The following is a 25,178-nucleotide window of genomic DNA, read 5'->3' as shown; positions in this document are numbered from 1 at the left end:
AGTGTAAATTCTGCAAATATTTTAAGGAATTATTGCTGATAGAAATCTCTTTTAAAAATAAAGTATATGAGGGCACCTGAGTGGCTCAGTGGGTTAAAGCCTCTGCTTCAGCTCAGGTCATGATCTCAGGGTCCTGGCATCCAGCCCCGCATCGGGCTCTCTGCTCAGCAGGGAGCCTGCTTCCCTCTCTCTCTCTCTCTCTCTCTCTCTCTCTCTGCCTACTTGTGATCTCTGTCAAATAAATAAATAAAATCTTTTTAAAAAATAAATATTTGAAACAGAAGAGGTCCAGGCAATTGATATTATGTAATGAATAAATCTCAGTTCTACTCAGAAATCTCATTCAAAAGTATTATAGAACAATTCCCTCTCCTGACAGTTTCGTAAGTAGTGTTGTAAATATTAGCCACAAAAAACACAACTCTTATATTTGTTCTTACTCCTTGAACTGAATGACAAGCCTGACATGTCATGCTATGATTCATTAATTCTTCATAATGCTGATCTGACTGCCTAGAACCCGAAAGATTTTGCATCACAGTTATCATGTATTCATATAGCCCATGCCTGTCAGAAATCCACTCTCCATGTCAACTGGCTAGGCTTTTAGCTACATCAGGGCTTAAAGCCAAATCCTAAAGAGCAAAATATCTTGCTACAGGGTAGAGCCTACCTAGATAGATGACCACCTCCAGGACATTTGATAATTACTGCATCAATAATAAAGAATCACCTGCAATGGTTTCGAACTTATAATTTAACATCTTTTTCTATGTCCCAAATCCAAATTCTGTAAAGCTATAGGAGTGAAGGGTAGAGGGTTTCTTGTTGGGAGGCAAGGAAAGCGGACAGCACTTTAAGTATATTGACTCAACAGGACATTTGTAGTTTCATATGAAGCTGTAAATCCATTCCCAAAAATTCCTAAACAGAACTAAGTGGTCCCCCTTGTGTGCTTCTGTAGGTCTACGGATAAAAGTTCTACTAAATTGTTTATTACATCGTACTCCGCTTTGTAGGTCTTTCAACAAATATTTACAAAGACCCTATTCTTACTATGTCTAGACAGGCATTATGTCCCATATTAGAGACACATCCATCAACAAATAGATAAGGCTCCTACCTTTTTGGAGCTTACAATTTAATGAAGAAAACAGAACTCAAGAAATAATTACACCAAAAAGGATCGTAAAGAAAGAGAGCAGGTCACAGCATGAAAGGATTATAGGGAATTCTGGTTGTAAAGCTCTTATAAAAAAGTGACATTAAGTTAAGCCCTAAAAAATGACTGGCAAGCAGTTATACACATATGAGTTTCTTTCCTTTTTTTTTTTTTTTTTTTTTAAGATTTATTTGTTTGAGAGAGAACATGTGCACACGTGCAAGTGGGGCTCCTTCTTATGACCCATGAGATCCTGATCCGAGCCGAAATCATGACCTGAGCCAAAATCAAGAGTTAGATGCTTTACCAACTGAGCCACCAAGGTGTCCCAAGACGACTCTCTTTTTCACTAAAATACACGAGATTCTAGCTAGGATCCTTCCATTTTTTAGTTATTTGTATTCCCAACTCTAGTACGTAATAGACACTCAATAGATAAATGGATAGAGAGACAGAGAGATCTTTTCTTTTTTGTGAATTTTTGAGAGAGTGAAAGGGAGAAAGAGAGAATCTTAAGCAGTCTCTATGCCCAGCAGGGAGCCTCACACAGAGCTCAATCTCACCACCTTGAGATCACAACCTGAGCTGAAATCAAGAGTGGGACACTTAACTGACTGAGCCGCCCAGGTGTCCAAAGACTAAAGGATCTTTAATGCTCTGATTTTTATTGGAACTGACTGACTGGGTCTTCCTGAATAGACTCATGAGCACAGTGGACAAAGCATACATAATTTGGAATAGCAAAAAGGAAAAAATGTGTGAGGCCATGTAACACCTGATCATAATACAAAAGAAAAATGATTGCAAACATAACGGGAATTTCATGAAGGACCACGATGCTGCTGATTGACTGAGAGGGTATCTTTTATTCATTTTTCTGACCAGCATCATTTATCAGCAGTAAAACAAAAGACACATAGAGTGATCTGAATGGAATGACTTAATGCCATGAAAATAATAATTCTACACAAATTAATCCTAAAGTTAAGTCAGGAACTTTTCTAGGAATGTCCTCAAGTGACTCTAAACTTTTTATGGAAGAGTAAACATGGCCAAGGCAACCTTGAAAATAAAGAGTGAAGAGAGAGACTTTCACCACCAGGTATCAAGCCATGCCACGCAGCTGTAACAATAAAAACAGCATGGTTATTTGCACACACACACACAAAACAGGCAAATGAATGAAACCCACCTAAGAACCAAATATGGCTCACACCTGTGGTGCAGGTGTAGACAACACACAACAAAGACAAATTCACGAATCAATGAGGACAGAAGAGACTACACAGAGGATGGTGCTAGGAACAACTGGCTCCTTTACTAAGAAAACAGTGATGGTCCCTATCTAACAACACACTCAAAGCTCCATCACAGATGGGTTAAAGACCTGGATGTGAATCGTAAAGCTAAAGTTAACACAGGAAAACAAATGATGGTTAAGTGTGGAACATAAGCCACATGGAAGGACTTCTTAAAAGCCTGAGAGCACAAACCATAAAGCCCAAAAATGTACTTAATCACATTAAAATTAAGGATTATTACTTAACAAATGAAACCTTGGACAAAAGTAACAAGCAGATGATAGATTAGAAGAATAAGAAACTCCTATCTAGAATGTTACAAACAACTCCTGCAAATGGCCAAGAAAAAGACAAGAACTCCACTAGGAAAAAAGGGCAAAGTATATTAACAGTTTTAAACACTGTGATACCCTTTTCTGCCCTGGAAAATATGAAGTATTGGTAGGCATATGGTGATATATAAACCCTCAAGTAGTGCTGATGGGAATACTAACCAGAGCAGTCGTCCTCAGACAGGACGACTATGACCCAACATACATATATATGCCAAAGAGAAACTCGCAGAACTGTTAGAGGACTGTGGTAGGCAAACTCTAAAAGGACCCCATAAAATCCTGCTTCCTGCCATTGATATGTCCTTGTGTACTGCCTCCCCCTGAGTGCAGCCTGAATATAGTAATTCACTTCTCATAAACATAAAAGTGAAAGGATGCCACTACCATGTGGAGGTAAATTTACAAAATGAACACGTTTGCATTGGGCACCTTCTCTTGCCTTTCTTTTCCTTTTCTTCGTTTTTTCTCTGCGGGAAGCCAGCTACCTTGTTGTGAGCTGACATATGGAGAAGTCCACCCAACAAAGAACTAATAAAGGAGGCCTCCAGTCCACAGCTAAAAAACTGAGGTCCGATTTCCTTTGAGTAACTGAATCCTGACAACAGCAAGTGGGAATCTAGAAAGCAGGCTCTCCCCCTCCTAGATGAGACTTCAGATGAGACCACAGCCCCAGCAATGAGCTTAAGCACAACGTCGAGAGATCTCGGAGTCACTGGCACCATGCTGGCTGCACCTGCGCTCCTGATCCTAACACTGGGCATGAACCCTACTTAAAAACAAACAAACAAACAAACAAACAAACAAAACCCATGTACATATAACATTTAGTTGCACATATATATAAATAAACAATGCACTAAACACACTTAAAATGGCTGTTTACAGGAAAGGAGATCAAGGAATGGGAATAAACGGGAATAAGTGAATGGATTAACACCAAATGCTGGGAGCGATGGGCCTCACAGGAACCAGTAATGATAACAACCCTTGAAGCGAAGAATGTGATCGACTCAATCCTATGCCTGACGTGTCCAAAATCAGGGACAGTAGAATGAAGGGGGCATCAGAAGTTAGACATACAGAAGTGAGGAAACGCTTTAATTCAAGAAACAAAGCGTGTGCAATAAACTTCCCACTGGAGCCCTGTGAGGACTTAAGGAAAACAGTGACCAAAGGAATGGCAAAGAGTAACCAGACTTGAATGACATGGAACAAATGAAACGAGCAGCACTCAGTGACAGACCGGATACTTAAAGTAGGCAAGAAAGACGAAGACTAATCAAGAAAGTCAGGCTTCTAGATTTAGAACTCAGAGACAGTGATAGCAACCTAAATCAAGAACACTTTTCTTTTTCCATGAATGGATGTTGAATTTGGTCAAATGCTTTTTCTACACTTACTGAGACACCTCATATGGCTTTTCTAATTTATTCTGTTAATATAGCAAATTATGTTGATTGAATTTCAAGTGTTAACTGTATCACATTCTTCAGGTAAACCACACTGATGATGATGTACTGCCCTTTCCATATATTGCTGGATACAACTTGCTAATTTTTTTTTTAAGGATTTTATTTAGAGCGCCTGGGTGGCTCAGTGGGTTAAAGCCTCTGCCTTCAGCTCAGGTCATGATCTCAGAGTTCTGGGATCGGGGCCCCACATCAGAGTCCCTGCTCAGTAGGGCATCTGCTTCTCCCCGCTGCCCCCTTCCCATGCACACATGCATGCTCTCTCTCAAATAAATACATTTTAAAAAAATAAAACAAATAAAGATTTTATTTATTTATTTATTTGAGAGAGTGAGTGCTAGCATGAGCCAGACGAGGGACTGAGGGAAGAGGAGAGGCAGAGAATCTCAAGCAGACTCTGCACTGAGCGTGGAGCCTGACGTGGGGCTTGGTCTCATGACCCTGAGTCCATGACCTGAGCTAAAACCAAGAGTTGGACGCTTAATCAACTGAACCATCCAGGGGCCCCAACTTACTGTTTATTTTTAAGAGATTTTTCTCTTATACTGATAAAAGACAGAAGTCTGTAATTTTCTTTTTACGTAATGTTTGTTGGGTTTTAATATCAGGGTTAGGCTAGCCTCACAAAACATTATGCCATCTACTTTGGAAACATACTTTATGGAACTATTTGCTTCATGACACAACACTGAGCAAAGACAGCAGAAGATTATGTACCATATGAATGAATATAAGTATGCAGATGCGAACAGGCAAAAAATTTAAAAAGCCACCCTGAGAGATGAGATTATAGGTGACCGTTTTTATTACCTTAAACTTTTTAAATGGGAAGGGCATGAAGAAAATGAGTGGGAGAAACATTTGCTCCAAACTGATTACCTCTACGGTGAAATTTCCTAGGAAAAAAATTTCATAAGTAATAGTCTGAGGATAATATCTAACCTCGTTTTGACCACAGGTGGTCTTAATGATTCCTCTCTCTCTCACTTTACTGCAAACAGTCAAAGTAACAGGCACTGCAACTAGGGAAAAACTATCCAACATGAGTATCTTAGTGCTTGCGGACTGCAATAAAACTAACAGAGACTGGGTGGCTTATAAACAAAAGACTCTCTCCTCACAGTTCTGAAGACTAGAAAGTCCAAGATCAAGGCACCTGCAGATTCAGCATCTGATGAGAGCTACCCTTCTGGTTCACAGACAGCGAGCATCTTTTTGCTGATATCACAAGGTAGAAGAGGGGCAAGGGACCTTTCCTGGGTATCTTTTACAAGGGCACTAATCCCGTCCATTAAGGCTTTGCTTTCAGGACCTAACCATCCCCCTCCTCCCCAAATACCATCACCTTGGAGGTTATGAATTCGGGGAGGACATAAACATTCAGATCATAGCAATAAGTTAGCCACACTTACTGTATTAGTTAGGGCTCTGCAGAGAAACAATCCACAATATATGAAGAGACATATACAAAAAGAGATTTAATATAAGGGATTGGCTCATACAATTACAGAAGTTGAGAAGTTCCATTACAAGGCATCTGCAAAGCGAAGGCCCGGGAAAGCCAGTGGTACAGTACACATCAAGACACAAAGGCCTGAGAACCAGAAAAACCCTGGTCTAAGTATGAAGGCCTGAGAGTCAGGAGCACCAGTGTCCAAGGATAGTAGAATACGGATGTCTTAGCTCAAGCAGGAGAGCAAATTTACCCTCCCTCCATCTCTGTGTTCTACTCATGCCCTCAACAGACTGGATGATCCCAGCACTGGTGAGTCTGATCTTTTTGACAAAGTCTACCAATTCAGATGCTAACTGCTTCCCGAAACATACTCATGGACACACCCAGAAAAAATGAAATCATGTTTGACCTCTGGGCACCCCTCAGTTCAGTCAAGCTGTCACACAAAATTAACTATCACATTTGCCCCATCAAAGATGTAAGTTAAACGTTTAAATACTGGCAGAGTGCACGGTCACAGATTGTTTAAAAGCATTTAGTCATTAAAAGCATTTAAGCACTATTTGAAAGATTTTACACCTAGAAATGTTGTTCCTACAGAAGAAACAAACAGCATTCCAACACTCACAGGCACCTCTAATTTGTAATAGCCATAAAAAGCAAATACATACTTTGGTTTAAAAAAAAAAAAAACACTTTTTACTCAATATAAAGCTTGGTAGCAGAGCACATACAGCATTTGCAATTCCTAGTCACAAAATAGCCTATAACTATGAGCCAAAAATCAAGCTATTCCACATGTCAACATACCATTTAATATGAATAAAAATATAAGATTTAGAGAAACAGAAAAATTACCTAGAAGGAAGAGCATCTAGCATCTTTTTATGTGTACATAGAATAAAAAGCAGTTTAAATACATTACAGTCACTCGGATTTGATAATGACTGAGAATACAATGATCTCTCTTAGAAGAAATCTACTGAGGAGACAAGCAGGTATTTCTTATTTGTAAATCATTGTTATACAAGTTATAAATGGACTTCATCAATATGATACTAAAAAGATAGTGAGATACATACATACTGTTGGAACAACTATATAGCCTTCTAAAAGGGGGGGAAAAAACCCAAAAGCTTGAATCTATACCTCAGACCCTGAACTAAAAGAAATCCCAAATATATCAGAAGTTTAAATCTTAAAGGAAAAAAAAAAACAACCCTACACGACAAGATGGATGGTTCTCTTATAACATGCTTTATAGAAGGCCTTTCCAACCATTCATTCCAAATATTCACTGAGCACTTACTATATGCCAGGCCTCCTGGAGCTTATATTCGAGAGGACAGGCAAATAAATATGCTACATAATAAACTAAAAGATTATAAGTGCTCTGAAGGAAACAATCAGTGCATGAAGGCTGGACAGGAGTACCTGGTTGGGGAGGAAGGGTAAGGAATAGTTATGCTAAACCACTATGAAAGAAATCCAAAATCATCCTTTAAACCACATCAAAGTTCATTTCTCTGCCACTTAACAATCTGATAAAGCAGGATCTACTTAATAAAATACAAAGGCCATGCTGGAAAGGAAGTTCTGTCACCCTCTGCACATACTTCCAAGTTTCCCATCAGCGAGAAGGGAGAAAATTCACTCCAAGGCACATCAATTCTTTTTAAGTAATACAAATGGTGTATATATCACTTCCTGGGGTACACATGTCTCTCGATCTAGCTGGCAAGCGAGGCTGACCAGCAACATCTTTACCTGGACAGCTTTTGCCCAGCCAAAGTCTAATAAAGAAGAGGAGAATGAATCTGGGGGGCCACTGACAATCAATTAAAGACGTGTTACAATTTTAAACAATAAGACTCAACATGAAGTTGACATTTGAGCAAAGACTTGAAAGAAGTAAGAAGGCAAGAGAAGGGTCTGCCGGAGAGAGGGACCAGCACATGCAAAGGCTCTGAGCTAGAAACATTTTTATTTAAGGATATTTAGCATATTTAAGGAAGTCAAATGGGGCTAGAATGAAAAGTACACGAAGGCAACCAGCAGAAGGGCCAAAAGGGTCAGCAATGAGCCAAAAAGCCCATTCAGAAGGCCTAAAAACTGCAAAAGACAGACAAATTCAAATTCTTAAAAACCGTGTTTAAAACTTTATTATGGCAAAAGAAAAGCATACTATAAGCCAATAAGTCAAAAGGTAAATTTAGAAAAACATATACTTTAAATTTATGTCACAAAGGGCTAATCTTCCTAATATAAAATGGATCCTAGAAACAGATACAACAGAGGCCCCAGTATGAAAATGAGCAATGGATAGGAGCAAAAACAAAAAACAATGTTAATAACTCTAACATCCAACAAGAAGGGAATGATTACATATAATTTGATATTGACCTACCACAGATCATACTGTTGTTGGTTTTTTTTTTTTTAGAAGAATGAGAAAGGATGTAGGAAATTAGATAGAGCTCACACGCAAGGCCAATGGGAATGTAAAATGATGAAGCCTCTGAGGAAAGCTAAACACACAATTACCAGATGAATAGCCATTTTACTTGTAGATACATGCCCAGGGGAACAGAAAACGTAAGTCCACCCAAAACCTTATATAGGAGTGCTCGAAGCAGCATTATTAGTAATGGTCAAAACCCAGAAACAACCCAAATGTTTACCATCTTACAAATGGATAAGCAAAATGCGTGTACACAGACAATGGGATACGGCTCAGTAATAAAAGGGAATGAAGTACTGAGACTTGCTACAACAAGGGTGAACCTTAAACTCATTGTGCTAAGTGAAAGCAGCCAGACATAAAAGACCACATAGCCTAGGTCTAAGTCCATTAGTAGGAAATGTCCCAAAAGGGCAAATCCACAGAGATAGCAGATTAGCTGTTACTAGGGCCGGGCAGAGGGAGAAATGAGAAGTGGCTGCTCATGGGTACAGGGTTTCTCTGCGCAGTGGTGAAGATCCAAAATTTGATGGTGATGACAATTTCACAACTTTTGTGAATATACTAAAAACAAAACAACCTAATGATATACTCTGAAAGGGTAAACTTTGGGGTAGTTGAATATTCCCGTAACAAAAATGAGAAAGCTCTTCAAATGCATGTGTACAGAAGCTGCCAGGATAGACTTTCAACTGGAAAAAGAGGAAAGTTCAAAACAGAATGTACGATTTCCCACCTTTTGTGTGAATGCAGGAAGAAATAATATCCTATGTTCATAACCGCATCTACATCGCATGAACATCCTCAGGAAGGACATGGAAGACACTAAGCACAGTGGTTCCTTATGGAAGCAAATGGGACAGCTGGACAGATGGAGGACCAGCGTAGGCAGGAGACTGTTCACATATATTTTCATGCGTTTGGATATTTAAGCAATATGCTCCAAAATTAAATTAATCAAGAACTAAAAATAGAAGACTGTCATAAATGTTAAAATTAAACTTTTCTTGATTCAACTCTAAGGACATAATGAAATAAGAGCAAACAAAATTAAATCAGATTGTGGTATGTATAAAAGTCACTGAGCCAAAATCAGGAGACCCTGGCTCTGCTTCTCAGCTCTCTATTAAACTCATTCTTTCAATTTCAACAAATAATCCCTTTGGGTCTCAGTTTTAAATAAGTACATCAGGCAAGATGATCTCTACTGTCATTTCTTGCTGGAACTTTCTATAATGCTCAAAAAAGGGAATTCAAGGCAATGTTAGACTTCTGTGAAAACAAAATCTAAAATGTATTAATTGGCCTATCCCTAAATGCCAAATAATCAGGGAAAAGAGCCAGACAGGCCAATACTTGAAAGAAACCAAAATGCTACCATGCTGAGTGTGGTGGTTTTTAGAAGATGAAAAATGTTTTAAGCCAACAGATCTTTCTTGTTTTAATGTCCTTGTATGATCTTCAGAAGATTTTCATCACACAATCGCCAAAACAAAGTCAACTTTAAAAAGCCAAAGTGTTGCTCTGGCTGCCATATTATCCCAAGAACTTTCCACCATCTGGGCTGGAAATGTCCTAAAACAAACTACTGTTGGAGCAAGTTATTAATTTCATGTGAAGAAGAAAAAAAAAAAAAAAAAAAAGACAGGCGCCTTGACCTTGTGCTGCTCTGCTAGGGCAGAGTGGAACACTTGGATAAAGACAAAAGCCTTCATGAAATGGGTGTTAGTGTTGGCTAAGGACAAAGTCAACGAATATGGAGGAAAAAAACATCCTCTTCTGACTTACTACTGGGTAAGAAACAGGACAGTATGTAAATGGAACATAAGTTTAACAAAAACAACAGACAAGTTCAAAGGATTAAAACCAAAATTTAGAAATATCAGAGTTATGCCACCAGAGAGAGTGTGAAAGTGAAACACGAGGGAAGACTAAAAAGTGGTAGAATGTATTAAAGATACCATCAGTGGTGGTGGTGGCTAGTTTTCAAAGGTAACAAAATCAAAGACATGGGAATGCTTCTTGTTTATAAAAGTCTTAACAGTGGAACAGAAAGTGCCTGGAGGTTAGGAATCAAAAATCTGGATTCTGGTCTCAGAATGGTCACTCACTAGTTCCATTAGCCACCTTCCCTGTCAACTCCGTCATATGTAAAAATCAAGGAGGTCGATCAAATAAACTCAATATCTACTCCACATTTTCAAGATTTCTCAAAGCACTAGTGTTCTATGGGGCGCCTGGGTAGCTCAGTGGGTTAAAGCCTCTGCCTTCGGCTCGGGTCATGGTCCCAGGGTCCTGGGATCGAGCCCCGCATCGGGCTCTCTGCTCAGCAAGGAGCCTGCTTCCTCCTCTCTCTCTGCCTGCTTGTGATCTCTGTCAAATAAATAAATAAAGCCTTTAAAAAAAAAAAAAAAAAAAGAACTAGTGTTCTACATCTAACACTGCATCAAGTGTATCAATAAAAATATAGCCACATATCTTCCTGAAATAAAGTTCAACAAATTGAGTTTTTAAAGATAACCTTAAAGATGAAAAATTAGGCTGGATTGATAAGATTCATATATAATATTTAAAAAAGATGGAGACATAATAATAAAGCAAATATACCAAAATGGTTATATGAGTGTTCATAGTGCTGTCATGTCAACTGAATATGCTGCATTCGTAAAACAGAGGAAACAATCAGAGGAAGAGCTCTCAAGAATTAAAAATGATTACTAAACCTTCATCAAAAGTTAGAAATGGCTTCTGAATATATGAAGAGATGTTCAATTATACTTGTAATGAGGAAACATATATAAATATCATACTATGGGGACACCTGGGTGGCTCGGTCAGTTAAGCATCTGCCTTCGGCTCAGGTCATGATCCCAGGGTCCTGGGATCAAGCCCTGCATCAGGCTCCCTGCTCAGTGGGAAGCCTGCTTCTCTCTCTTCCATTTCTGCTGCTTGTGTTCCCTCTCTCGCTGTCTCTCTGTCAAATAAGTAAATAAGATCTTAAAAAAAAAAAAATATTAATATATATAAGTCACACACAAAAAAGAAGAAAATTAACTCTTTGCGGTAGAATTGAAAGTTTGCAATTATTAGTGTACTCTGCCGCATTCATACTTTGTCATTCATGTATAAATAACAACAAAAGAAAGTAACAAATGTACTCTGTACCAGTCTTGGCTTTATAAGAGTAAAAACTCTTTCAAGACAGAGTCAAGTGTTTTCAGGGCCACCTACGAATCCTGCAAACTGACCTTAGGAAAGTCACTTCCCTTCTCTGTACTTGAGTGACATCATATATAAAATGAAAGGGCTAGAATAAAGAAAAGCTGAATTCTAATCCTAAAAACCCAATGCACATCTGGCTCTAAATAGCACATAACCTACAACAGGCAAACACAGGCCATAACCTACAATAGGCAAACACAGCCAGGATCCAGGACCCAGCTCTTATGGACGCTAGTCTTTCTGTCATACCTAATGCCGGAAGAGCACCAGCCCTCCTAAGAAGCCAGGCACTACAGAAACTTCTTCAGCTTCCAGATGAGTCATCCTTGTTCTTTTGAATCTCTCACATCCCGAGTCCTATGCCTACTGGACTTGTTAGTGAGCTAGTGCTACTCTTACATACGGAGAAATTTAAAATAGGAAAATTAACACAGAAAGCAAATATTCTGAATGTTTCTGAGTACTTAGTATGGGTAAGACAACACACTTTTATAATCCTAAAGCATTTTACAATTTACAAAAGCATCTTCAAGTGCACTGCTTTGGTCCCCAACACAGTCTGAAGCAACACAGTAGGCAGTGAGGACGCCAGACAGAGGAGGAGATGCTCCCTCTCGGCCCCTGTCCCCTCCACAGCATTGAAGGACACGAGGTACATACAGTCTGGCTCTTCCTCCAACAGCTACAGGAGTTGGTCTCCAAACTGAGGCACTTCAATTTCCTTCTCTAAAATACTGAACAGCTGAACTAGATGTCTTCAAATGTCTTTTCCAAGAAATGAGTTCTGGTCTGCTACCCCTACTTTCAAAATGAGAAACCCGAGGCGTGGAGTGACATTGCCGGTTAGGAGGAGAGCCAGATTCGAGCCCCATCTTCTGCATTCAGAACCAGAGAGGTTTTTCTCCTATTACAGAATACTTCTACACTTCTTAATGATAATCATGAACAATAATTCACAAGTTATGAACAATCTGAGCATGTAACTTATAAAATCAACATTTTTTAAAAGATTTTATTATTTGACAGAGAGAGACACAGTGAGAGAGGGAACACAAGCAGGGGGAGTGGGAGAGGGAGCAGCAGGCTTCCTGCTGAGCAGGGAGCCCGATGCGAGGTTTCATCCCAGGACCCTGGGATCTGACCTGAACTGAAGACAGACGTCTAATGACTGAGCCACCCAGGCACCCCTAAAATCAATGTTATTTGTGGTACTAGCTATATTTAAGTCAGACTTCAATAAACATGTAAAGGTCTGCATATTTTTAAAAAATTTAACTGAGATCCCCTCCCCTCCTCACCACACCAGAAATCAATTTTCCACCTAAAATGCTATTGTGAACTTAATATATAATACTGTCTTGGTGTATGGAAATGCTATCACCTTTAATTCAGTGCTTGTAAGGACTTAAATACCTCACTGATTGAGCCTGAAAGTTATACTCGATATTTCCCTTCCAGCACCTAAAACTTAAACACTGACTTGCTTTAGGCACCCGCTCTGCAGAGGCTGCATCTGGAGGGTGCCGAAGTATCAACAGGCAGGGCTATAGAAAGGCATTTTTCCAACAGTCAAACCCTTCAAGGCCAACCCAGGTCCCTCCAGTTCCTTCATTCTCCTCCATCAACCGTTCACAGCTTTTCACATTCTTGAACCACCTTATCACGGTTAGCAACAGAGTTTTCAATGTTCAAATTTTCCACAGTATAACAGTGAAGCCAATGTCATAAGTTTACGGGCTGAATCATAAATATGCATTTCCTATCATTTTATTACATTTCAGAAACCCTATGAAGAAAGAAAATCTCATAAATAAGATTCTTAATCAGTTCCATTCCTCCCCAAATACTTCCAGAATGGATTTTAAAGAAAGAGTATATATATATAACATATGTATAATATATATTAAAAAGTATTATATAAAGAGTATATATATAAATATAAATATGAAATAATATATTTTACATCTTAATAAATAGAGAACTCTAAATGTAATCAAACAGTGAGTCCTTCTAAAATTCAAGACTCAGGTGCCTGGGTGGCTCAATCGTTAAGCCTCTGCCGTCAGTTCAGATCATGATCCCCAGGGTCCTGGGATCGAGCCCCGAGCAGGGCTCTCTGCTCAGCAGGAAGTCTACTTCTCCCTCTCCTACTCCTCCTGCTTGTGTTCCCTCTCTCACTGTCTCGCTGTCAAATAAATAAAACCTTTAAAAAAAATAAAATAAAGTCTCTGCCCCATTGAACAACACAGCTTGTCCATCCCTAATTTCCCACAACCCGTATGCTCTACTCAAACTAAATGCACTTGTGATTCTTCAGATACATTATTTATACCTAAGAGGTCCTGAGCAGGCCCCTCTCTGGCTCTTTGCTGACACAGTCACTACTACTCACTACAGTTCCAAATGACTCTTAAACTTAGGAACAGTTCCTCCCCCTGGGCTATATATATATATATTTTTTTAAGGATTTTACTCATTTGTGAGAGAGAGAATGTGCACAAGCAGGGAGAGAGAGCACAAGCGGCAGGCAGAGGGAGAAACAGGCTCCCTCCCCGCTGAGCAGGGAGCCCGATGCGGGCTGGATCCCAGGAATGCGGGATCATGGCCTGAGCCAAAGGCAGACGATTAACCTGATTAACCGACTGAGACACTCAGGTGCCTCATGGACTCTCTTTCTATATTATCTGTCCCTCTCTAAGCTCCAGAAGCCACACCTTTCTTTGTAGAGGGCCTAGTACCTTACAGATAAATGCCATAGTCCCAATATACGTTTTTTAGAATGAACTTAACAAGAGAGAGATTATTATACTGTTAAGGGATAATGTAAGGACTGCTGAGCTATAAAGCTGATTGTCCCTATACTACATAGTCTTGGACCACTCAACATTTATATAACTAATCTACCACTTCCTCAAATATTGCTATTTGGAAATATCTGAGGATATTAGTTCTCAGTGTTTCTGCTTCTATAGCCCCTTTCTATTTCTATTTCTCCTGTCTATGAGACACTTAGTTTTCATGATACAATATACCAACTACAAAGGGCTCTGAGCCACTGCATTTGCAGTGAACGCGCCTTAGCACTATACTGTGTTTCTGTACAGACTAGATGATGACAAACAAACAAAATGCCTTAAGCGCACTGAACAGGTTGTGCCCCTACCATCTCACTCAGTCAACAAATATTTGTCAAGTTTACCACATGCCACGCTAGCCTGAATACTAAGGATAACAGCAGTGAGCAAAACCAATGCAGGCACGAGAAGAGTCCTTGTTTTCACAGAGTCATCCTTCTAATGTTATTTGAGAAATACAAGCGAGAGAGAGAACAGACAACGTGCAAAGCCGTGTTCAGTATAAAGACAAAGAACAAAGCAGATAACATAACAGAGAATGAGAAGCATGCTCCTATTTTAGGGTGGTCAGAGCGGTTATTCCTGAGAAGCAGACCTCCCCTGAGCAGAAGGAAGCGTGAAAGTCAGGACAGGAGCCATGCAGATATCTGAGGAGAGATAGTCAAGGAGGAAGCAGCAGCAGCAGCAGCAGCAGGGGCAAAGGCCCTGGGGGCAGGGGTGGGTTGGTCTGTCCCAAATCAGCATGGACACGGATGCGGCTAAAGCAGCAGGAGCGAGATGGGACTAGGTCAGCAGATAACAACAGTACCCCTGTACTAGAGACGTAGACAAAGTAACATTACACAATTAGACATACCCAGAAAAAGACATTCGACTAGGAATGTCTCAGTTTTACCAATATAGAACTTATTTAAAAAAAAAAAAAAAGATAAATGTTCTGGGGCACCTGGGTGGTTCAGTAAGTTGGGATCTGACTTTTGGTTTCAGCTCAGGTCATGATCTCAGGTTCATGCGGGATCGGGCCCCACATCGGGCTCAGTGCAGAGTCTGTTTGAGATTCTCTCTCCCTCTCGTGTTCGCTCTGTCTCCCTCTCCCCAACCCCACAAATAAATAAATACAAACATACATCTTAAAAAAAAAAAAAAAAGATAAACATTCTTATAAAATTATAACTGAAAATCTGCAAATGAGGGCCAGGCTAAGAACTAAACGGTTGAGTTGACAGGTTGCTAAGAACACAGAAACGGATCTCAGAGGAAGAGGCTATATGTCTGGCCTGGGGCCAGCAGAATGGCCCACTCCGAGCAGACTTCACAGGGACCTGTCCGGAGTGGTAGAACTAGAGAAAGGGGCAGGACAAGAAATGGTTGACAAAAGTATCACCATATACAGATAACAGTGATGGCTTTCACAAAAACAACACTGAAAACAGGTAAAAAGACAGGTTAAAAGTTCTCAAAATAACTTCTACTTCATACTAAGCTTCATGAACAAACCTAAGTATTGGGCCCATCCAGCAATGTGAATCAGCTGCCGGGGCCCATCTGAAGCCCCGTCACTGAGCTGAGTCATCGGGGTCTCATTCAGTGTCTCAACAGTAAGACCGTGAGAACCAATCCACATCAAAAATTTTCTAAGTGTTGCGCTTTCAACCCTCGCATGCCAAACCACGTTCTTTCTATTATGCTTTCTATTAGCGTCTTCAGGAAAATACCTTCATCTTACTCTATCCCTTCCCGTGCACTTCCCTAAGATCATGGACAAGGTATAACAGAAACAGGCTTTTACTTCTGGCAGATTCATTTCAATTTCAGTGGGATCAACACAGTATACACTGAAAAACATCTAGTGATGAGCCTGTGAATTACTTAATCTTTATTTTAAATATATAAATTCTGAGAGGTACGGAATTTAGAAAGGATTCCTAGAAGATGTGTATTTCAATCAAACTTTGAAGATTAGACTCTCAGAGAATGAAACTTATCAACACATCCAATCTTTCTGAGAAGCAGTATCTACTAACTACTTGAAAGCCAAGCTTTATTACAAGTGAATTCCTACAAATTCTGGGAGTTTAAACCACTGCAGTTGACTGTGCTCTTAATAATAAAGAATCATTTCAAACTTAGTGTATAGATCCCTAAGTATCTGTCTATGCTCTTGGTAATCTCTGGCTTCCAATATTAACGGGATGATTTCACAGCCTCACAAGAAATGTTTAAGTGAGTTCTGAATTGCCCTGGGTGGACACAAACGTCGCACTCCTCCTGCTGCGCACCTGCTGATGGTGCGGGGACACGCTGACGTTAAACGTGCCAACGTGCCAAGTCTACCGTGAGACTGATGACAGTCAGGAATAAGCGTCCCACTTTTCAAGTTCATAATCCCCCTTCAGTCAGAAGCTGATCCACAACACTGCACAATGGTTATAGTAAATGAAATATTTAAATAGTAATTTGATTTCACATGGAAACTGTTACCAAGACAAACCTTCTTGTAGGATGGAGTTCCAAGAACATTAAATCATAAGAAATTGTTTCAGCAGCTGGTTAAAGCTGAGTGTACATAATACAAGACATCTGGTTGTCTGTGCATTTTCAGTTCATTTAAAAAGTATAAACACATTAAAACACTGAAATGTTTGATATATTACAACACTGTCTGCTTGCTCTTCAAGAGTGTTTAAGTGACTGGTCTATCCACTGTATTCAAGTCTTACTTACCAGCTGAAGAGATTTACTACTCCCGTTCCCCTTAACTTCACCAAGACATTTTATTAACAAAGGAGGGGGGAAGAATGTCCTCACTGAGGATATATACTAAACCCCAGGTATTTAGTAATGACATAAACACAATAGAGATGGAACTATTTTAAAAATTAAGTCAAGAACACATGAAGCAGCACACATACAGTGACAAGTAAATAGTAGACAATCTCTGTGTTTCCCTTCCCACATCTGACCACATGTAACAGAAACCTAACCACAGTGGCTTAATCAAAATAAGTATCTATTTTTTTTGCACTTAAGAAGAAATCCAAAGATAAGCCATGTAGGGCTCGTATAATAGTTCCACGGCATCATTCAAATCCCATACTCCTGGGACCCTGTTCTTTGCATGTGGCACTCATCATCATCGTTTCAAGATGGCCCCAGCACTGCCTCTGCATCCCAGGACGGAAGAGAAGGGCAGCAGGCCAGAAAGCTAGAGATACACACCCTGCAAGCTCACAACTTCTGCTCACACAGCACTGGCCCAAACCACGTCACGGGGCCACATTTAGCTCCCCTGGGGCCTGAGAACTAAGCTGGGCACACCATGGCCCCCAAACAATATTGGAGATGTGTCGGAAAGAAGGCAAGGAAGGACATCAGAAAGTCCAGTTACCTGGGTCTGCCACATGAGCTCCACCTGCATGGGACCCTCTCCCCTTTGCCCTTCACCACCGGGTGATTCTTCAGTGGCTTCAGCCCTGCCTTCCGGGTGCACATCAGCAGACCGACCTACCACAGGGCTTGGTGGTTCTCGTTTCTAAATCTAGATTACAATTCTGGATGCTGTACTTATGCACAACAGAGGCCGGGAAGCCATCTTCTCACGAATACCTGGTCCTTCCTCTGTGGGCCACAGCAAGCAGCACACATCCAATGATATCCCCACGATCACAGCGATTCCATCATAATCAATCTTCTTCTTTATTCAAAAAATAATTCCTTTAGGGGTGCCTGACTGGCTTGGTCAGTAGAGCATATGACTCTTGATCTCAGGATTATTAAATGTGAGCCCCATGTTGGCTCTTAATTAAGAGATTACTTAAAAATATAATATTTTAAAAAATAATAATTCCTTTAAAATATGCATTCTCCATGGGGTGATATCACTCCTAAGAGAATGAAAACTGATTCTTCAGGGGTGAAAAACTTCACAGATATTATAATGATCTGTGGCCCTCCAAAGGGCCACAGTACATAAAGAGACATTCAGTGTATCTGAGGTATTCAAATTTCACTAGTGGGGAGAGGCAATTACAAAAATGTCTGAAAAGGCTCCAGAGAGACAAATTTTTAAAAAAAAAATTGAGAGTAACTGCTTTAAAAAGAACACTTTACAGCATATAGGAATTGCATTCACAAACTCTTCAACATGATCAGTCACCATCTTCAATACACAAAGAAGATAAAGCAAATCCTGGCTTGGCCAGAACTTACAGGAGTGGAATATCAGTGATCAACTGCATCAAACAACAGAGCAATTCTTCCAAAAGATCTTCAGAGTCAGAACCTGGTAAGACACACAAAAATTTTTTTAACAAAATATGAAATAGAATACAGCTTTGTACAAGTTCAGTCTTCATTCCTAATGAGAATAACAACTGTTATTATCACATAAACTCGGACTCTAATGGTGACCTCTAATAAAATCCAAACCATAAGTTAGTACATACTACAGTCTTCACTTAGTATAGGAATTTTGAACATTAGCCATTTATTATATAACTTTTAATGTGTCCGTCTCTTATGGTCCCTGTAGACCAGCAGTTTTTAAATCTCTTATTTTATACTGTTATTTTTTTTTTCAAATGAAATCTTACACTGAAGTGAAATACATAAAACAGACCAAAAAAAATCAAGCTGCCCTAGCTGCTCTGTTGGAGTCAACAGAATGCCTATACCTCTTTTCCCCAGTAAATATCTGATCAAACACCAGATCTCCTTGATGGCCCTTCCCAGCACCTTTTCTGAACCTGTGGGGCTCCAGAGATCACAGACTGAAACCCAGTGAGAGGGTTTCCATCCCTTTACAAATAAAGAGCCAGAGGTAAAATGGCTTTCCTAGGTCACTGAGTAAGTGGCAAGGATAAGAGGCAAATTATCATTCCTGTAGAAATGTTTCTCTGCCCCAAACCACTTTAAATGACACCTATTCCTTCATGAAATTCTTATTCCCCTCAGTTCCTACAACACCTTGTTTCCAGTCTACATCTTTTCTACTCATTCCTACAATCTGCCTCCTCAGAATATATCTTCCAACTATGGGCGTGCTCCCCAGACTTCCACCACTGACTTCCTCCTCTCCCCACTCCCTGTGCCCCCTTCACCAATCATTACTAACATGCTGCTGATTGCTACCGCGACGGTTCTCCTCTTGGTCTCTCTAGTGAACTCCTTCTTATCTTTATATCCAATTGCCTCCTGGCCATCTCCACTTAGATGCATCACTGGTACCTCAAACTTCACATGTTCAAAACCGAACCCATCTTTCCCAGTACTTGAAACCCACTTATTTTTTTTTTTAAGATTATTTATTTATTTATTTGACAGAGAGAGATCACAAGGAGGCAGAGAGGCAGGCAGAGCGAGAGAGGAGGAAGCAGGCTCCCTGCTGAGCAGAGAGCCCGATGCGGGACTCGATCCCAGGACCCTGAGATCATGACCTGAGCCGAAGGCAGTGGCTTAACCCACTGAGCCACCCAGGCGCCCTGAAACCCACTTATTGCTTCTTTCTACTTCCTTTTGGGGACCACACCAAAGCCCAGGATACTCACGTGTATGCTTTTTTTAACCAATCTCTGGGTCCACTCAATTGCACAGCCTACCTCTCTGATGTTTCCTCTTTTCTGTACTCCGTCATGCTTTTGTTCATTATTTCATCATCTCGGTTCAGTTAAATCAGCTTACTAAATTAAAACTCACTCCTGAACTTCTTTCAACCTTCCTAACTAGTATTCCTACATCCAATCTTACTTCTCTCCAATCCAAACTCTAGACTGCTGTCAAATGGAGCTGACTAAACCCCCTTCTTCCCTCTCCTGGCTTACATCTTTTCAACTGCTTTAACCTAATACTAGGTATCAGAAGAAACTCAAGTGCTGTAAGTACAAGTCACCAGATGCTTCAAGACACAGACCCTGTACCTCATTCTACCATGATCTCCCCCCGTTATTCACAATTTATATTCCAACAATACCCAGTGCCCTGCTGCATGCCATTTCAAGCCTCCTCAATAACATTCCCTCTGCCAAGAATGCCCTCCAACAATAAAAACCTGACTTTTTAAAAAGCCAATCTTTATTCACCTGCATCATCCTCAATCTTCCTCTCCTCCATAAAACCCAAATCTCCTGCCTCACCCTGAAAAAAAAAAAAATCACCAACAAAATATTTTGCCTTGTTCATGTCTTTCATTGCATATATAGGTTACATTATACTATAAATTCTGTCTATACGTGGGCAGGCAGCCATTGGACTCTAACCTTTTTTTTTTTTTTTTTTTTTAAAGAATAGGCTCCATGCCCAGCATGGAGCCCAGTGCGGGGTTTGAACTCAAGACCCTGAGATCAAGACCTGAATTGAGATCAAGAGTCAGATGCTTTATCCAGGAACCTCTGGACTCTACTTTTTGAGAATGACGACTGACAAAGAGCTTAACACATAACATATACTCAAAACGTGTTCGCCAAACCACACCCAGGGCCTAGTACAAATCTAGTGGTTATTTCCGAAGCATCAAAGGACTGGGAATTTCAAAGTTTAGCAATTCTTTTTTCTAAACCACACTATCACCTGGCATTCAGAAATTATGAAGAAATTCCTTCCTGACTTTCCATAAATGGAACTGGCACAGTAACCCTCTGAGAGGTGAGTACAGAGCTGGAAGAGAACACTGAATCATAAAAGCACCGATCAATGCTACAAAGAAAACATGGCAAGAACCAAATTCAGTAACTACATTAAATCGTACTCTGGAAGTGCGAGGCTTAGCTCAACCAGTGAGAAAATAGAATTTGGAAATAAGTAACACTGGTCTCTGAGGCTACACAATAAAAAATAGATGTAACTAAAATCCTTCTCACTGCAAAAGTGGTCCAACACAACCCAAGTGAGTCAATAACCTGCTCCAAGTTCATCTCCTGGCATATGATACATACCTAATACAACTTGCTGCAATGTCATCCCATGGCTCATCCTACAGAATGCAGTGACCCAGACCCAAGTAAGGATATTTAAAATCATTCCTTCATTCCCTAAAGAATATCCCAGACCAAATCAGCAGGCCATTTTAACAGCATATCCTTGTTCAGCCAAGTAGTCAGAAGTGTTTTAATTACGGAAAGTGAGGGAACAAATGCTAAGGACCAGAGAGGGTTGGATTTTTTTCCTTCCGGGGTGCAAGCACATCTCACCCTCAAATCTTAACACAGTGAAGAGGATTCTGTATTGTATTCCATGTGCCATCTAAACCATCACTTCTGCCAAGATTACAGCTTAGGTCAATTAAGGAATATATTCACAGCATCATTATCAACTTAGTAATGAAATTATGATAAATACATTTCATACAAGTGAAATGTACCATTTTAAGGCCAAAATTCTAACAACAAAAGACAAGAACAGGCAGTCTCCAGTTGAAATCTCTATCAACTTCTATTACTAAAACAAAAACATTGCTACAGAATACCATATTCTTGGGGTACCAGGGTGGCTCAGTGGGTTAAAGCCTCTGCCTTCAGCTCAGGTCATGATCTCAGAGTTCTGAGATCGAGCCCCACAGTGGGCTCTCTGCTTAGTGGGAAGCCTGCTTCCCCCTCCCCCGCCTGCCTCTCTGCCTACTTGTGATCTCTGTCTGTCAAATAAATAAAATCTTAAATTAAAAAAAAAAAAAAAGAATACCATATTCTTATTTCTGGGACTAAGCTAGAAGCAAATAATTGTGTATCAAGTGAAGAGTGACAAGATTTGACCGCTTACCAGGTCTGACATTAAGCAGGTCACTCATAGGGCGTTCTTTCCCAAGCAACATTTATATCACTCAGCTTTCATTTGAAGCCAAGTATCTTCCTTAGCGCCAATAAAAACAAGTAAATATAAACTCACCTGCCAAAAATTATAGTAACACTCATGCATTTCTCACAGGAAAGAGAATCTGAAAAGTCCTTGAAATCTTCAGGTCAGTAACAAAGCAAACTGAAGATCTTTGAGCAAAGGACTCTGAAGAGATTCAGTATGTTTAGTGTGAAGTTTTAAACCCACAGTTTTTCTCTCTTAAAGAGTTTTAAATTGCCTCTTATAGCTTCAGTCAAATACGCTCATATTTTCAATGTCAGCTTCTCGGAGATCATATTCATAGCTAACATTTACTGAGTGCCCTCCTCTTGGAGAGGCAGTGTGCCAAGCATTTCATTCGTCATGTCACATTAATCCTGACAATAACTCTTAAGGAGAAGGTATGATCATCACCATCATGTTACGGATAAAGAGATCAAGGCTCAGAATGGTCGGTTAACTTAAAATAAGTGGCAGAGACTGGATTTGAACCCAAATACAGACTCCAAAAAAAGGGGGGGGGGACTGAAAAAAACAAAAACCCTTACAAACTATTTTTAAAGTTGGAAAAAATCCAGTCGGTCAACCATGTCTCACTGAAGACCCCAAATACAGAGCCCTGGTAAATCTGAGGGGAGAGATATGAAAAAGCCCGTATTCGTTTACACATCAGGGTCGTCTGTTACACATTCATCAACGCATACTGGCAGTCTTTGATTTAAATACCCAATTTAGAAATAGCCTCTAACAATGAATAAATATAAACTGTTATCATATGTATTGTGCACAACAAGGTCACTGAAATCTCCTCTATCTGGGGTTCCCCCGCTTTAAAGCCCTAAGCTTACTTCTCTCGTGCCTGTGAGTGACACCAGAGGAAGGAGCAAGTGAAAGAGCAAATGATATCCATGGTCCCTTACAACTCCCATCATCTATACGTGAAACTGAATCATTCGGCACCCATTCATACACACCACACTCTCCCTAGGGAGGGAACCACAGAAGATCAGGATGCTGTGTAATCAAATACCTTCCACCAGACTAGGAAGGGAAGGGAAGAGAGGGAGAAAAGAATAATGAAAAAAGCACTCACTCGAGGAAGAGGGAAAAAATAGCACTAATGGAAAACAAAGAAGCAGCCAGAAAAAAGAAAACATATGGGTCATTTAAATCAGGTAACATGGAAATATTAAAACACAGAGAGCTCATTGTTGCTTACTTTGCATGCAGAAAGTCAAGCTGTTGGTTTCTAAATGCTGCTCAACTGTACCAAAAACAAGTATTAAAAACATCATCGAGAAATACCAGAGCTATAGTCCAAAAACAGGTTCCCTGAGTGCCTAAAAAGTTCGGAGCAAAACTGACTTCCTTAAGATGAAAGACACATAAGCTAGAGTGTATTTACTATAAACTTATATTCAGAAAACCATGGTAGAGTCTGTAATTGGCAGTTTTAATTGTGAAACTAATATTGGAATTATTCTAAACTATTACAAAATCATATTTAAACTTCTAATGAGAAAAACTGAATATATGTCTATAAAATAATCGTAAATGAAGGGAAAGCAGATGGACTCACTCTTTTCTAAAATTCAAATTGATCTACATTTTAATGCATTACAATATTTATAAGACTGTGTCCCACATATTCCAATAAAATCTGTAATAATTCTGGCTGTCTGCTATTATTGTAGTCAAATGGAAATATTTCTAATTATACTCAAGGATAATACAGTCTTCCAGGTTCTATTATAAAATATGCCTTCTTTATTTCTATGTTGAACATAGTATAAAAACTGTTGATAACAGAAGAGGGTAGAAAACAGTTTCATGGTACATTGGAGAAAGTATGGAAATAGATTTTAGTAAGCAACTACAAACTATACAGAATATATACATGACAGGGTACTGCACTGTATTACATATACTTAGATTCTAGGCCAATTTAAAGTATTATCCTCTTAAATCCCAGTTTTATTATTTTTCATCCACTCTGGCCACCATGCTCTCATTGTGGGTCAGCAAGGAAGGGAACCTGCCAGTCTTATTCAGGCCTGGGCCCAGGATTCAAAGGATCTGCTTCTTGGCCAGCTTCTTGACTGATTTTTATTTCTTGTTGAGTTTCTTCAGCATTCCAATGTCTGCGTGGGAAATATCCACAGTCCTGGCCTCAAGTGCTGTTGATCCCCCAAAACACATACTTAGAGAACTTGGAACTAGGAGTGGACTTAAGCTGGACAGTGCTGAGAGGCATCTGTTCTCCTGAGGGTCACTGTTCTTCAAGGGGATCTGCAGCTCCATCATCTCCCAAAACTTCTGGCACTTGCACTGCTCCTGTGCAGGACTTCCCGCACCAATCCATGCAGAGTGATGGAAGCTTTGCTGCTCACGGGGCCATGCACCAAAATAACTGGAAAAGAGGTCTAAGATTTTTGAACCCTTCGGATTTTTGTTGCTGTTGTTAAGTAAACTTTACATGCAATGTGGGGCTTGAACTCATGACTCTGAGATCAAGAGTTGCATGCTCCATCGACCGAGCCAGCCACCGGCTGAGTTCCCTATTTTAGATATTAGCTCCTTATCAGATATATGATTTGGAAATAACATCTCCCATTCAACAGGCTGTTTTTTCATTTTCTTGATGGTTTCCTTTGCTGGCAGAAGCTTTTTAGTTTGATGTAGTCCCACCTGTTTATTTTTGCTTTTGCTGGCAGATTCGAAAAATCTTCTCCAAGACCTATAGCAGGGGGCTTACCCCTAGGTTTTCTTCTATTAGTTCTAAGGTTTCAGGTCCTACATTCAAGTCTTCAGTCCACTTTGAATGGATTTTTGTGTATAGTGCAAGACAGGGGTCCAGTTTCCTTCTTTCGCATGCGGCTCTCCGATTTTCCCATCGCTATTACCGAAGAGACTGCCCTTTCTCCACTGTATATACACTTGGCACCTTTGTTATAGACTAATTGGCCACATATGCATGGGTTTATTTTGGGGCTCCTTGTTCTGGTCCATTGATCTGTATTGCTTTAATGCCAATACCACACTGTTTCAATTACTACAGCTTTGTGATATAGTTTTTTGGTTTTTGTTTTTTTT

At 39.9% G+C, this 25,178-nt stretch overlaps 1 protein-coding gene across 2 annotated transcripts in view; it reads right to left on the bottom strand.

The window, feature by feature from the left end:
- The window catches only part of DYM (dymeclin), a 332,798-nt gene that overhangs the window by 238,486 nt on the left and 69,134 nt on the right, over positions 1-25,178 (bottom strand). For both annotated transcript variants that reach the window (XM_059140168.1, XM_059140169.1), the window contains exon 6: positions 18,471-18,543. In XM_059140168.1, the coding sequence (XP_058996151.1) occupies positions 18,471-18,543 (73 nt within the window). The remainder of the gene's footprint in view (positions 1-18,470; positions 18,544-25,178) is intronic.

Source organism: Mustela lutreola, chromosome 11 (assembly GCF_030435805.1).
Source record: "Mustela lutreola isolate mMusLut2 chromosome 11, mMusLut2.pri, whole genome shotgun sequence".
NCBI lineage: Eukaryota > Metazoa > Chordata > Mammalia > Carnivora > Mustelidae > Mustela > Mustela lutreola.
Note: the sequence above shows the minus strand (reverse complement) of the source record. Positions and strands in the feature narration are given on the sequence as shown.